This window comes from Monoraphidium neglectum (assembly GCF_000611645.1).
Source record: "Monoraphidium neglectum strain SAG 48.87 unplaced genomic scaffold scaffold00065, whole genome shotgun sequence".
NCBI lineage: Eukaryota > Viridiplantae > Chlorophyta > Chlorophyceae > Sphaeropleales > Selenastraceae > Monoraphidium > Monoraphidium neglectum.
In genome coordinates this window covers 30,972-45,787 of record NW_014013563.1, presented here as the reverse complement: position 1 = coordinate 45,787, position 14,816 = coordinate 30,972, and the positions used below count along the sequence as shown (strand labels likewise).

The window sequence follows — 14,816 nt, the reverse complement described above, 5'->3', positions numbered from 1 at the left end:
CCGCAAGCCAGGGGCGGCGGGGGCGGGGGCGCCGCGCGGGCGCCGGGCGCGCCGCAGCTGGGGGCCGCCGCGCGCGACGAGCGAGCTAATAGGAGGCACCAGGCGGGCGAGTCGGAGCATGAGCGTGAGGACAAGGCCATTCTTTCCGCACCATTTGCGGATGATTTCGATGGCAAAGGCAGCAAGAGCAATGGCGAGGCCGAGGTGGGGGGCGGGAAGGAGGAGCTGCACCAGGTCCTCGAGGCGGCCGGCGCGGAGAGGCCCGGCGGCGGCTCCCCGGGCGCCGGGCTGGGGCGGCTGAGGGGCGACCTCCTTGCCCTGGTCGCAGGCCAGAGCCGGCAGATGGGGCGCATGTTCAACGTGAGAAGGGGGGGGGCGGGCCTGTGCAATGGAGCAGGGTTTGAGGCCGCCGGGGCTGCAGGGTGCTCGTGAGGGTCACGGGTCTGGGCAGCAGGGTGAGGTGGAGCACTGCACTGTTATTGTGAACAAGACTGTGCCGGCTTTGCGCTGTTTCAACATGGGAGAGCCGGCGTCCCCAGCCTCGCTTTTCCCGAGAGAGGCTCAGCCGGCGGGCCATCCGCCCCGCCCGTGCAAGCGCGGCCCAGCTGCCGACCAGCTGCTGACCTGCGCTCCCACTGCCGACGCCCGCCGCCTTAACGCTGCCTGCTTGATCAGGTGTGCCCGCACGCGCTGCTGGACGACGGCCTGCTGGACTTCACGGTGCTCTTCGGGACGCCTGGGCAGCAGGTGAACAACAGGAGAGGGTGCAGCGGGTGTTGAGTGCCCGCAGGCATTCAGGCGACCGCGTGGCGGGTGGGCGGCAGCAGAGATCCAGATGGAGCGAGCTGACAACTGTCTTTTACACGTGTCGGCCCGTCATTGAATGCGTGCCCGCATGTATCACACACATCCCCGCGCGCGCACGCGTGTGCAGGCGGCGCGCCTGGCGGCAGACGTGGCGGCAAGGGGGCTGGCCGAGGCCCAGGGTGGCATCCTGATGCTGCGCGCCCCCTGGCTGCTGGTGGAGGCCGGGGAGCGCCTCAAGACCAACAGGGACGGGGAGCCGACACTGGAGAGCAGCAGGTGCGCGGGTGCTCGTCCGGGCGCTCGTTGCGGAACGGACTCGCATTCGACGATGACGAGCATTGATGTGAGCACGCGGCCTGCTTTGAGCATGACATGGTCAAGCGGCGGGGCCCAGCCCCGTGAAATGGGACAATTTCAGCACTCTGCATGTCAAATGTCAGCAAGCTGTCGCGTGCACCACGACGAGCTCTGGCGCCGAGCCTGGTTTCAAAACGCCATTTGCTCCGCCAATCAGCCTGTTTTTGTGTGACCCGCTGCTGCCCGTGACCCCGCACCCCGCAGGCTGCTGTTTGAGGTGCGCCCCAAGGCCGTCCGCCTCCACCTGCCAGACTCCCGCCTGCTGGTGTCCGGCCTGCCGGAGCGCGAGCGTGCCGCCGCCAGCCACCTCGTGACGCCCGAGCGCCCCAAGCACCGGCGCCGGCTGCTGCACAGCCTCCTGCGCGCGCAGCAGCCGCCGGGGCGCATGGGGCGGCGCCTCGCGGGGCTGCGGAGGATGGCTGTTCAGCTTGGGTGGGCGGCGATGCTGTTTGGAATTGGATTCCTTGCAGGCATGTACCATGGCGCGTCCATGTGATGCAGCCGCATTGCAGCAGCCAGCATGATCTTGCCATAGTGACCTAGTCAGCGGCGATGCCGCCAAAGGCGACCCAGTCAATGCACAGACTGTCAATTGAGCGACTCATGGATTTGAGCGTGCAGCTGCATCGCGTCATGTTGCTTGGCACGTGGGCTGCAGCATGCAGGCGCGCCGAGAGGTGTGCATCAAAGCATTGCCGTTTGAGTGTGGTGCGGGGCGATCGCGAGCCTGCCCAGTGGCAGACGCGCAGCGACCCCCCCCTGCAAACCTGCTAAGCACACTTCGTTCCATCCAGCATGTTTCTCCAGGCTTATGTTACCGTCCCTTTGGCAGCATTTGGCCTGACCTTTTTGTTTGTTGTTGCATGACTGTCAGAATCACGAGGCTTCTTTGGAAGTGTGTCGCTGGGGCACCCCTTACACGCCCTTGCTGCATTGCGGCGGCAGTTTCACATACTTCCCACTTCCATGAAGCGGTGACTTCCACTAAGCTGCGACTTTGACCAAGTTTCTCCCGATTTCCAGATGTAATTCACAAAAGTTTACATGTGCACAAGTCGCATTGTAAACATGCACTGCATCAGACTACCGTACTGTACACCAGTTCTTGATCTCTGTAAACCACCCGGCAGGAGGCCGGGTGCATCAAGGCGGCGACACTACTTCGCTGCCTCGAAAACGCAGAACAGGCGCTCCATTATTTTAGCGGTGCTGTAGCGGTCCGCGGGGCCCGCCACCACGCCCCAAAGCGTCGCGAGCCGCGTGCGCTCCGCCTCCTCTGTTTCTGCATCGTAATCCAGCTGGTACCGCTCCAGCGACAGCGCCGTCACGCCACGGGGTGCACTGGCGGGGTCCTGCTGTTGCTGCTGTTGCTCTTGCTGCTGCTGTTGCTGCTGCTGTTGCTGCTGCTGTTCCTGTACGTGCTGCTGCCGTTGAGACGTGCAAACGGCCTCGGGGGCGCCCTCACTTGCTGCCGCCGGCACGTGCTGCGCCTGCTCCTGCTGCGGTTGTGACAGCTGGGCGGATGTTGGCCCGTCCTCACTCATCACGGCAGGTATCTGCTCCTGCCGCTGACTCTGCTTGCACTGCAACCTCTCCTCGTGGCCTCCTTGCTGCTGCGGCTGCTGGTGGTCTTCAAGTTGCTGCTGCTGATGTGGCTGCTGCTGCCGCTGCTCCTGCTCAAGCTGTGGTGGCATGTCCTGCCGCGGCTGTGCCTGGCCACCAGCCGGATCGCTGCTGGGCCCATGCTGCTGCTGCTGGTGGTGGTGGTGGTGATGCTGCGGTGCCACGGGCCCTTCGCTGCCGCCAGGTCCATTTTGGCCATGGACCTCCTGCAAGTCGCCGCGGGCGCTGGCCTTAGCAGCCCCGCGCGGCTCCCTTGCATCATCATGCAGCAGCAGGAGCCAGCGCTTGGTGTTGACGCCACTGCGGAACGCCCAGCTGCAGTGGATGGGCCAGGATGCCGGCACAGGCAACGATCAGGACGCTTGGTGTGAGAGCAAGAGGACGGCGGGAACAGGACACGTGCCGGCACCAAGCAGGCAGCCAAAGCACTACATGGCATGCACCCCTGCAACACCGCAGGGGACAACCACTAGCTGATACAGGCATCTGATAAATGGGCTCCCAGCCCACGCACATGCAGCGCTCAACGAGCTGCCGCCGATCCGCCTCGTGGCCCCTGGGTCGAATGGACGCGTTGGAGGGGGTGGGGGCCCTTCATATGCCAAGGCTCACGCCTCCATGACCGGTCAAACGGAAGGGTGAGACTGTCGAGGCGATCACTGCGTGCACGCGCGCGGCGGGCGACGTCTGCCATGGCGCTGCAAAGCACACAGCACGCACGCGCGACCCGACAGGGACCTAGCAGCGCGGTTGGCACACCAGCAGCCGCGCGTGATGGCGGCCAGCACGGCCTGCACGTCGGACTGGCGCAGCAGGAAGGGCACCAGGTCTGATATGTGGTGGTCCAGCGCCGACAGGGGGACGTCGTCCCTATCAGGGTAAAGTAGCGTGTAAATTTGTGTGTGTGTGTGGGGGTGTGTGTGCGTGTGTGTGTGTGTGGTTATGTGTGGGTATGTGTGTGTGTGTGTGTGTGTGTGTGTGTGTGTGTGCGCGCGCGCGCGCGCGTTCGTACGTGTGTGTGCGTGTGGGGGGGGGACCTTGAGACGCATAGAGGCGGATTGATGGACCTGCATGCCGCGGCTGTTCTTCAACACGGTTGGAGCGCAGGGATCGCGCAGAGTCAAACCAATCGAGTGACATCCATCAAGCGACACCATTGGTATGGTGGTCGCAAGGCAGCGCGTGAGCAAAACGGGCCTGGTGCTGCGGCCGCCGTCTGTATATCCCAGGCAAGCCAGGCGTCCAGGCTGGCTCACCGCTGGAGCGGCGCCACGAGCGTCACGCGCGGCGCACGCACGCCCGGCGGCAGCCGTGCGGGGCTGTAGCACTCCGACAGGAATGAAAGCCAGGGGCTCGCGCCGCCGCCCCCGGCGCCACCGCCGCTGACGCCTTGCTGCTGCTGCTGCTGCTGCTGCTGCTTGGGGGGATCCGATCCTGCCTGCTCCTGCGCCGGCGGCGCCGGCAGCGGCGGCGGCGGCGCGGCGAGCCCGAGGAAGCGCGCCAGCCACAGCCCCGCATAGCGCGTGAGCAGGTCCTTGTCGGAGTCCATGCCCCCAAACGCGTTGCGCAGCATCAGCGCCTTCACCAGCGCACCCTCCGCGGGGTGGGCGGGCAGCTGCCCGTCAACGTCGGACAGGCTGGCCGGGGTGCGCCACGTGCCTGCGGCCCGGAATTCGTTTTCGGGGGGAGGGAGACGGCCGGGCAGGCGGGCGGTGGCGGGGTCCGGGGTGCATCGGGGGGCGTTCGCCGTCGCTGGTCCAGCACAGCCGACGGCTGCTGAGTCAGTAGCAGCACGCGGTGGGGTACGTGTGCACCCTGCTCGGCCGGTGCCCATGGGCGGCGGCTGCGACAGCCCCCGCCATCACTCGCCGCGGTGGGCCGAATGCGTGCACGTCAGGGGCGCACCAGTGTTGCGTGGTAGGTGGTCCCTGACAGGGCAGGCCGCCAGCTGCTGCACCACCGCCAGCAGCTCGTTGGCCAGGGTGCCACCCACGAGGTAGCCCTTGGACTGAGCGTTGCGTGAGGGAGGGGTGTTGTGGCAGTCTTAAAAGGAAGGGTCAAGGTGGCTTGGGGGACGCGAACCCTGAAGGATGCAGCGGCGCGCGACACGGGAGACAAGGGCGCCTTCCCTCAACCAGCCCCAGCGCACGCAGCAGCAACGTGTTTTAATGCGGTAGAACAGCGCGTTTCTGCCCTGCCACGACCACTTGCAAGCGCCTGGGCGTGCGCGAGCGGCACGGCTGCAGCGGCGGCCAAGTCCCTCACCACCGCGGCCATGCACCAGCAGACAAGCGGCAGCTGCGGGTGCAGCAGACCATCCTCCAAGCAGATCACCGCCAGGCGCCGCAGCAGCTCCCCTGCATCCTCCTTCAGCAACGCAGCGGCCACCCTGGATTTGAGCACGGCGGTGACATCATTCGATCAGTCACAGGGCCCTTCACCCATGGGCGCGTCGTCGGGCAACGGATTGTTGTTGTGGAACCATGGGTGCTGCACGTGAGGTATGTGCATGCGCACAGACAGACAGACAGACACATGCACACACGCACACACACATACACAGACACACACACACGCACAGACGCACAGAAACAGACACAAAAACCCAGATACACACACAGACACGCACACATACACACGAGCGCAGAGATCCTGCGGCCACTCAGCCAGCTGAGCGTTGTCCAGATGCCTTGCTGCCGGGTCCAAGCCCGGCCCCGCTCCCCAGCGCCCCGGCGCCGCACCTGACCGCCTGCTCGTGGCGCCCCAGCCGCACGTTCTTCTGCAGCGCGCTCTTCAGCAGGCTCACCACCGCCTTGCGCGGCTCGCCGCCCGCGCCGGGCGCCCCCGCCTGCGCCGCCGCGCCTGCACCCGCTCCCCCGCCGTCCCCGCTGCTAGCGCCGCCTCCGGGGTTGCTCGCCAGGGCCGGGTTGCCCCAGCCAACCTCCACGCCATCGCCAGTCTCCAGATCCGTTGCGATCACCACCTGCGCCTTGCCGCCGCGCCCCAGGCTCAGGCCGCAAGACCCGGTCCACGCAGCGTCGGGCGCGTCGCGGGGCGCGTCTGGGCCGCCCTTGAGCCACCAGCGCGCGCGGGGGCGGCCGCCGGCAGGGGGTGCATCAAGGAAGAAGACGTGCACCTGCTGCAGGACCCTTTGGGCGCGAGCCAGCACATCGAATGCGTTGCGCTGGGTGGACGCGTCCGGGGCAGCTGTGGCCGCTTGGGACGGGCTGTGGCCCGCGCCGTCGTCGAGCGCACGGTCGGTTTCCCCAGGCGAAGCCGGCTGCTGCCGCTCCTGCTGCTGGTGCTGGTGCTGCTGCTGCTGCTGCTGGTGTTGTTGTTGTTGCTGCTGCTGCTGCTGCTGCGCAGGCGCCGCCGCGGGGGTGGCTGGTGTGAAAGGCGGCGCGCGCAACCCGGGGTTGGGGGTCCGCGGCGCCGGCGTGACGGCGGAGCCGGGGCCGCCCCTGCCGCCCCGGGTGCGCCCGACGCCGCTGCCTGCAAGACTGCGGCCTCCACCGCCAGCACTGCCAGGCGTCCCGCCGGCCGCGCGCTTGCCGGCCGCCGCTGCTGCTGAGGGCTGAGAGGCGCCTGGCCCCAAGCAGTCGGAGGCATGCAGCTCCAGGAATGTCAGCGGCACAGTGGCGCTGCGAGGGAGTGGGGCAGGTGGGAGGCTGAGATAAATATCAACGCCATGATGCAAGTTCGAATGGCAAAGGGGACAGGCGGGTGCAGCCGAGCGCCCGGCAGCTGCGCCAGTGTTGCAACCTCTGGTCCAATCGCGGATGCACTCTGAAACCACGTGCTGGGCCGCCACGCACCTGCAGACAGGGCATGTGCCGTACTGCTGTTCAACGCGTGGCCTCTTGAGGGCTGGCGTGCCTTTTGTTGCCTGCGACGCCTGCGATGCCGAGCCTTGCCGCTGAGAGGCGCGCAGCAGCTTCTGGAATGCGTCCGGCGGGCTGCTCATCGCGCAGCGGTGGCGCGCGGTGACAGTCGCGCGCAGCAATGCGCGGGTGTCGTGCCACAGGGCGCAGAGTGTGACGTGCTGACGTTGACGTTGTTCATCATCGGGACGTCAGCGGGATTGCGCGCCTCCATCGTGCCGAGAGGATATTTTCCCCATTATGTTGTTGATCTTGCTGGCCGCGCAGATCCCGGGCATCCCGCGCCCCGCCCTCGTTCGTGCATGCGCCGAAAATTATCTGTACGTCACAACAGAGTGCGCTGACTGGACGCACTCGTCCACTCTTCTTGGCACCCTTTGAACAACCGAATCCTTTCACAGGGGTGCAGCAGCTTCGCTCGCCGCCTGTTTGCTTGCTCTGCCCTGGCCTCAACAGGAACGAGTTGTGAGAAGTTGTTGTTCCAATCGAGCCTGGACGTCTCGCTCGGTGCCTCTTGCTCCTGCTGTTCAGCGCGGGCTGCACCTAGATCTGCGCACCCAAGGAACCCTTACCCCGAGCAGTCAGCACCATGGCGCCGGTCTTCGGAACCTTTTCGGCGGCTCTGGCCACCATGCAGCCTGCTCAGGAGCAGCAGGAGCAGCAGCGCCTCAAGCAGCAGGCTTTCAGCTTGCCTTCGGCTGTGGCCGCAGCGATAAATAGCCCCGCAGCGGGCAAGGTCGTGGCTGCTGCGCCCTCGGAGCCCGGCAAGATCAAGATGTACTCGCCCGAGTACTACTACACGTGCGCGATCGGCGGTATCGCCAGCTGCGGCCTCACGCACACCGCCGTCACGCCGCTCGACGTGGTCAAGTGCAACATGCAGACAGACCCCGCCAAGTACAAGGGCATCCGATCGGGCTTCGCGGTCGTCCTCAAGGAGCAGGGCCCCGCTGGCCTCATGCGCGGCTGGCTGCCGACGCTTCTGGGCTACTCGGCCCAGGGTGCTTTCAAGTTCGGCCTCTACGAGTACTTCAAGAAGTGAGCAGAGGGGCTGAACATAGGGTATCTTATCATCATAGCACAGCAGCATACATTACAGCAGCTGGCTGGTGGCGTGCAGTGAGCGTGCCGCGCGCTGGCCCGGCGGCGGGATCGTCACGGTGTTGACTGATGTGGCGAGTCAGGCCTCCGCAGTTGTGCTGCCGGCCCGAGCCAGGGCGGTGTGCTTTGTTCCTGGGCGGCTGGGGTCAACCAGCCACCAGCACATCAAAACCCAGCACCTCAGCAAAGAGCTTCGCAGCATGCCGCAACTCATTGCGCGGGCCCGCACCGCCCTTGCCGCCAGCAACTGCTGCCGTCCCTGGCACCCACACTCCCTCGCACCACACGACCTGTCGCGCCCATTCCCCCTGTTGCCCCCAGGACGTACGCCGACAAGCTGGGTGAGGACATCATGAAGGACTACGGCACCATCGTGTTCCTGGCGGGTAGCGCGAGCGCCGAGTTCTTCGCGGACATCGCCCTCTCGCCCTTTGAGGCCGTCAAGGTGTGTGTGTGTGTGTGTGTGTGTTGGGGGGGGGGGAGGAGGTGGAGCCTGCAAGCGTTGGGGCTGCGCACGGTTATGTAAGCGCACGCACCGCGATGTTGATGCATATGTGTTGCAACTTGTGCGAGCAGCGGTTTGTGTGTGTGTGTGTGTGTGTGTGTGTGTGTGTTGCCTGCTGTGTCTGGGCCAATTGGCGGCTTGTTGAGGCGGGCGACGTTGAGGCGGTTGAAAGGAAGGGGCGTGTCTTGCGGCCGAAACATGCATGCTTGGGTGCTGGCCTGCACTTGTGCCACATGCAGCCGTAGCGGCGGCACAGCGCCAAGTAAGCTCAGGCACAGCAGCCAGGCATGTGCCACATTCTTGTCAAGGTGTGCCAGCACAGTTTGGGACGCGCCTGGACCTGCTGGTGCCCAACCCCTCCCTTAGCATGACAACACGCAATCATGCATTTCCTCCATTGTTGCCGCGTGCATGAGAGCACACCGGCTGTAGTCCTCCCTCACCACAACTGCAGCTCACAACCTTTCGCACCGCACGCTGCGCCCACACCTGCTCCGCCACAGGTGGCGGTCCAGACGCGCCCTGGCTTTGCCAAGGGCCTGACGGACGGCATGCCAAAGATCATTGCGCAGGACGGCTTTGGCTCGTGAGCGGCCGCGGGGAATCTGGGACAGGCAGCAGCATTGGTGGCGGTGTGAGGGGCTCGCGGGTGTGGAGTCGTGCCGGATGCAACAGCAGGGGCCTGCCCACCACGGGAGCATGGAGGCAGTCTGAGGCGGCAGACGGTTGCGGGCGGTGTGCCTTGGGTGGGAGCACTGAGTTGCCTTTGCGTCGTGGCTGCAGGCTCTTCAAGTCCCTGGTGCCGCTGTGGGGCCGCCAGATCCCCTACACCATGATGAAGTTCGGTGGGTTGCCCCTGGGTCAACACACAGCAGCGGGACCAGCGTGAAGACACAGCAACGCGATGCAGGGCAGCAGCGACGCCAGGTGCCCGCTATGTTACTTGAGTCACACTTGACACAACAAACGGCGGAGGCGGGTGATGACTGCGTGCCTGACGACTGCATGCGCACGCGTGCCCCCTGGCTCCAGGTGCGTTCGAGAACACGGTGGTGGCGCTGTACAAGCACGTCGTGCCCAAGCCGCGGGAGGAGTGCTCCAAGGGCGAGCAGCTCGGCGTGTCCTTCGCGGCCGGCTACATTGCCGGTGAGCGCGGCGCGGCGCGCTCTACCGGTGGAACGGCCCCTCATTACAGAGGCAGCGGGAATGGTGGCGCCCCTCACGGCTGGGCAACTGTGCCCTTTGAAGACTGCCCTGCTCCTGCGGACCGCAGCGCCGCCAATTTTGCTGCAGCGGCCTTCACCTGCTCGCTCTCCTCGGGCTGGTCTCCGCCCGCCCTCCCCTGCAGGCGTGTTCTGCGCGGCCGTGTCCCACCCTGCTGACAACCTCGTGTCCAAGCTCAACGCGCAGAAGGGCGCCACCGTCGGCGACATCGTCAAGCAGGCGCGTGGGGCAGCGCGGACGTGCGTTTGTAAGCGTGCGTGCGCGTGTGCCCACCCACGCGCAGCTGCTGCCGCTGGGGATGTGCTTCGCTGCTCAGCCTACGGTCCTGTGGCCCCGCGGCCGTCTGCGATCGCAGCAGGGCCAGCTGGAGGCGCGGCCGTTGGAGCGGCTGCCTCCTGGCCGGCATCACGCATCCTGACACCTCCGCGCCGCCGCTCACCCCTCGCCCCGGGCCCCTGGCCCACCCCCACTCCCCCCCAGATGGGCTGGTTCAACCTGTTCACCCGCGGCCTGCCCCTGCGCATCATCATGGTCGGCACGCTCACCGGCCTGCAGTGGGGTGAGCACCCGGCCGCACTGGGCAGCCGCGCGGTGTTGGTAGTGTGGATTGGTTGCGGTGGCGGCCGGCACCCTGCTGCCCCTTCAAAGCTTGGATTACTGAGTTGTCCCTCCGTTCCTCTGCCACGTCGCGCATCGTCGCAAACAAAATTGGCCCCCAAGCGTGCGCGCGCGCGCACACACACACACACACACACACACACACACATTCACACACGCATGTGAATGCAACCCCAACTACCATCAGGCATCTACGACGCATTTAAGGTCTACTCCGGCCTCCCCACCACCGGCGGCGCCGTCAAGAAGTGAACATCACGCGAACGCCACGGCGCGCGACGCTGAGCTGGCGCCGCATACAGCGCACAGCAGGGCGCGCCGCCGCGCCGCTCCACGCGTGCACTTTACGCCGTCGGACGCGCTGGCGGGCAGGGCCGCGCCCCTCATCCCGTCCGCGCGCGCCCCGCGTGCCAGCACACACCTGAAGCGTCCCTTGCGGGCAGGCGCGGCGGCGCGAACGCAGTGCCACCCCCTTTGGATCCAGCTTCGACTTCCGGTTTGATAATATGCAGTGCTCCTTTGCTTGACGAGATAGTTGAACGCGTTTCACTCCCCCTTATTGGAGCGAGCGGCAGCTGCGGCGTTCCCACGTGGGCCCCGCTGCACCCAGTGAGCAGTGCTGCGAGCACACAAGCGTGGCAATGCGCGCCGCGTGCAGGCGCACGCCTCATGTGTAAAGCCACACACGGAAGAGCGCGCAGCAGCGGGCGCTTGGCAGCAGCGGGCGCGAGACTATGAAATCGGGCCCAGGTTGAGCAGCACTGCGCATTTAGGGCGACCAAGGGTTGCGACTCATGCTGTCCACCTGGTCCACGCCATGGCGGCCTACAAGTGCCGGGCATCAGCATTAGGCTTGTTGCCAGTCCAACGCATCCGATACTTGAATCGTGTGTTACGATCGCGCAATGGCTCGGCATTCACATGACGCTTGGGGCCGCGGCTCGGTCACGCTTCCTCGTGACACACGATTCGCAAGGGCATGTTAGGTGCCCTCCCACGCACGATCCCAATCGACGACGCAATGAAGAAGTCACAGCATCAAACGAAGTCCGTTCAGGCAAACGCTCAAAAGAAGAGCACCACGCCACCTTCACGTCCCACTGAGCTCCAGTCTAAGGCCTCGCCAGCAAGGATGGCGCCTGATGTCGTGTCCTCGATCCCCACGGTGCCTGTGACCCAGGACCGCAGGGCACCCCTGGGCCTGGAGAAGGACATCAACGAGCCAGGTGGGGTCTGGTTGCGTGCGCCCTGCACTGCGCACACGGCGGTGCGCGGGTGACGGAAGGCACGCGTCGCCTGCGTTGTCACCCTCGGTTGTTGGCGATCAATGCCCGCGTGCTTGTTCTTCTTCGTAGATCACTGGTGTGTTGCTGCAGCTCACTATGCCTGGTATCGGCCCCTGTTGTCCCTGCTTGCTTGCCGACGTCATCTCTCCCCTGCGGCGCCCCCCTCACGGCCTCACACACCTGCGCCGCCTATATGCACACCACCTTCCCCTCGCCCGCCCGCAGGCGTGCCGCGCGCCAACAAGGCGGTGTCGCGCGAGCGCCCAGAGGGCAGCCCTGCCAGCCTGGCCCGCGAGGACTACTCTGTCATGCAGCAGGCACGTATTCTTGCCTTCTTGGCGGGGGTCAATAATACGTGTGGCGCCGCAGCTGCTGCTGTGGGTCAAAGGACCAGCCAGCAAATCCAAACCTCAAGCTCCATTCTGTGCGCTTGCTTCATCAACATTCTTAACACTGCACTGAGCTGACACCCCACCCTTTGCTGCCGCCAACAGCACGTGGCCTTCTTCGATCGCGACAATGACGGCGTGCTGTGGCCCATGGACACGTACGTCGGGTTCCGCCGCATCGGGTTCAACCGCATCATCTCGTTCCTGGCCGTGCCCTTCATTCACGGCTCCTTCTCATATGTGAGCACCACGGGGCAGAGGGGACGCTGCGAGTTTGAAGACTGCCTGCCGCACGCTTTGGGTTGAGCTGGCGGTTTCAGTCGGTGCGGGCCCGGCTTGCACCAGCCTACCTTGGTTGCAAACTCACAGCTGTGCTTTCCTGAGCCAAGCCTGCATCCCCACCACCCCTGGATGTGCCCCTCTCTTGACCCCCGTGGGCAACAAACCTGCATGTGTCCTTCCCTTGCAGCCGACCGGGCTGTCGTGGATTCCCGACCCATTCTTCAGGATCCACATCAAGAACATGCACAAGGCAAAGCACGGCAGCGACTCGGGTGAGCAGCACTACGAATTTGTGTTGTGAGAGGTTGCCATGGGACTTCTGTCACTAGACACAGGCGTGCAAGTGGGTGCACTGCATATGTTGCAGATTGGATTTTTGGGCACAACGTTTGATCTGGGCTGTGGCAGGACTGTGGTGCACCCCAGCAAACCACCCGCTTGCACGCCTTGGTCACGCCTGCTGGCGCTGGCAACGGCCGCTGATGCCCTGCAATTCTTGCCCGTGTATCCCACTTGGTGTCCTCGCCGCGCACCCAGAGGTGTACGACACTGAGGGGCGCTACGTGCCTGAGAAGTACGAGGAGCTGTTCAGCAAGGTGGGTGAGGGGTGGGGAACCGCGCATCATGCGTCCACGATGGGCAGCACGCTTTGTACTCCACACCTGCTGTCTTGACAGCAGCGCCAGCAGCGCCAATAACATGCGCGTGCTACCAAGCACAGCGGTCTGAGCATTTCAGGGCTGTGTGAACGGGTGTGTTTTCCTGTGTTGCACAGCATTCAGCAAATTTGTTGAGTCTCTGCACCCGTGCGCTTGTTACCTGCCCCTCTTCAGTATGACCGCGACAACAAGGGCGGGCTGAACTGGAACGACATCCAGGAGATGATCAAGGGGGTGAGCTCTGTCGAGTGGGCAGCTAAAGCAGCCCTAATTGTGTGCCATTTGTGGAGTATTGTATTGCAGCTAGCCGTCTGTTTTGTTTGCGTATGACCACTCGTGTTTTGACTGCCTGTTTGTATGCTGCGTATCAAGTGCCCCTGGCAAGTGGATGTTACAGGATATCCCTGCCCTCCTCGCAACCAACACTGCAGAACATGAACATCGTGGACCCTGTTGGCTGGTGAGTAGATTTGGGTTATTTGCAGTGATCAGTGACCTAATGCACGTTACTTTGCGCTCTCTGCAGCCAGGCGCAGGCTGCGATTTGTATCGCCAGATTGTCCCCCTGGAACAGGTGTTCCACACCTGTCTGTGCGTGCCGCCCGCCTATCCCAGGACGGCTGAGCGCCTCGAGTGGTGGGCGCTGTGGCTGCTGTGTGCTGACGACGACGGCGTCATCTCCCGCGAGAAGATCCGCGCCCAGGTGCGTTGAGCCTGTGACTATGTGGGTGAAAACCTGAACGTTTGTTGAAACCACGTAACAAAACTCATAATTGTGGCTGCAGGCTCTTGGTGTTGATTGGTCCTGCTCGAATTGCTTGTGTCTGCAGTGGGGTGTCGCAAGCATTGTCTGGCCGAAGTACACTTTCAAGGGTGTCGATTGGCTGAGCCAAGCTTGGCTGAGTTAGTGGGGGTGTTGTTTGTACAGAGGATGTTATTGATGACATGTGATCTTCCCGAATTGCTCACCATCCGTTGAACAGTACGACGGCTCTCTGTGGTACATCCTGGCTGAGGAGAATGAGCGGCGCCAGGCGGCACGCAAGGAGGCGAACAGGAGCAAGTGGGAATGAGCAATGTTTTGCTGCAGGAGCGGTGCTCTTGGTAGGTGTGACTGGCAGGCAGGGCTGCGGACGAAGGTAGTGGCGGTCATGTGGTGATGCGTGAGCTGCTGCGGTTCTTGCAGATCTCTCTGTGACTGACCGACGCATTCAAGAAGTATGGTTGAATGCTGAGTTGATGATATGGCCAACCTTGGTTGTTTCAAGGGGATGTATGTTGTTATTGTTGTCGCGCATCTGCTCCTCGCATTGGAGGGTGGTTTTCGTGATACGGTACTGTTTGCTGGCAATTCAAGTGGGTGGGTTGTACATACTCATGCTTGCGTCGAGCATCGCTTGTACACTAGCGTTGATTCAAGGTAGTGCCTCCGCTGTGTTGTGGCTTTGCAGGCATCGGTTGCACTGGTAGTGTAGACCTATCAAGCCGAAGTATGCACCTCTGTACATTTGGGAGCAGTGGTGTATGGACGTAAGTGTAAGTAATTTGATGTTTGGCATGTGATGTAAATATGGATTTAACTTGAGAAATTAGGTACGCGAACCGTGACCTTGTTATCGTCTTGGTCTTGTGAAAATGAGGGTGCAGCAATCCTTTGTACAGCTTCCAGTTGACACTTCTGCCAGTACAACAACGCGAAAAAAATCCTGTGCAGTCTTGAGGAGCAAATTTGATGTGACAAGCTCCCTGCTGACCCCTAACTTTGCAATCCCACCACAATTCTGGCTTTCGTGTGCGGTATGTCATCCTGTCTTACCAGTGCACTGGCTTGACCAGCGCTCTGTTGAAAACATATGCTTTGCCGCTGCGTATGTACTGATCTGCTACTTGTTGGATAAGCAAGAATTAAGACAGGTGGCAGTTGCTTATACATAACGAGAAGGGCACACATCATCGCTGCCCAGCACTGCGCAACCATCAAGATCATGCTGAGTGATGACGATATTACGGCTTTCGGACGGCAGGGGGGGCTGTCAGTCAGAGCCGGCGGCGGGGCGTGCGGAGGGCCGATGGGGTCCAACATT

At 63.5% G+C, this 14,816-nt stretch overlaps 5 protein-coding genes across 5 annotated transcripts in view; 3 read left to right on the top strand and 2 right to left on the bottom strand.

Moving 5' to 3' along the window:
- MNEG_0755 (putative lipid kinase) overlaps nt 1-1,660 on the top strand; it is a gene marked incomplete at both ends in the record, with an annotated part of 4,270 nt that extends 2,610 nt beyond the window's left edge. Inside the window, 4 exons of the mRNA XM_014050769.1 lie at nt 179-360; nt 676-747; nt 935-1,083; nt 1,369-1,660. Of these exons, the coding sequence (XP_013906223.1) occupies nt 179-360; nt 676-747; nt 935-1,083; nt 1,369-1,660 (695 nt within the window). The remainder of the gene's footprint in view (nt 1-178; nt 361-675; nt 748-934; nt 1,084-1,368) is intronic.
- Nucleotides 1,661-2,321: 661 nt separating this feature from the next.
- MNEG_0754 (hypothetical protein) lies at nt 2,322-2,708 on the bottom strand (the record flags this gene model as incomplete). The annotated part of the gene is made up of 1 exon (XM_014050768.1): nt 2,322-2,708. One exon carries the CDS (start codon nt 2,706-2,708, stop codon nt 2,322-2,324), a length of 387 nt encoding a protein of 128 aa, XP_013906222.1.
- A 1,331-nt stretch (nt 2,709-4,039) lies between these two features.
- Nucleotides 4,040-6,751, bottom strand: MNEG_0753 (hypothetical protein; the record flags this gene model as incomplete). Its single annotated transcript, XM_014050767.1, has 5 exons — nt 4,040-4,446; nt 4,693-4,795; nt 5,053-5,176; nt 5,529-6,428; nt 6,603-6,751. The coding sequence occupies 5 exons, from the start codon at nt 6,749-6,751 to the stop codon at nt 4,040-4,042; spliced, it is 1,683 nt and encodes a 560-aa protein (XP_013906221.1).
- Nucleotides 6,752-7,257: 506 nt separating this feature from the next.
- On the top strand, nt 7,258-10,368 carry MNEG_0752 (Phosphate carrier protein; the record flags this gene model as incomplete). Its single annotated transcript, XM_014050766.1, has 8 exons — nt 7,258-7,706; nt 8,091-8,214; nt 8,778-8,860; nt 9,058-9,119; nt 9,307-9,420; nt 9,623-9,717; nt 9,979-10,057; nt 10,304-10,368. The coding sequence occupies 8 exons, from the start codon at nt 7,258-7,260 to the stop codon at nt 10,366-10,368; spliced, it is 1,071 nt and encodes a 356-aa protein (XP_013906220.1).
- Nucleotides 10,369-11,248: 880 nt separating this feature from the next.
- Nucleotides 11,249-13,805, top strand: MNEG_0751 (hypothetical protein; the record flags this gene model as incomplete). Its single annotated transcript, XM_014050765.1, has 9 exons — nt 11,249-11,342; nt 11,628-11,707; nt 11,897-12,031; nt 12,261-12,345; nt 12,611-12,669; nt 12,907-12,966; nt 13,164-13,192; nt 13,348-13,435; nt 13,716-13,805. 9 exons carry the CDS (start codon nt 11,249-11,251, stop codon nt 13,803-13,805), a joined length of 720 nt encoding a protein of 239 aa, XP_013906219.1.
- Between the last annotated feature and the right edge of the window lie 1,011 nt (nt 13,806-14,816).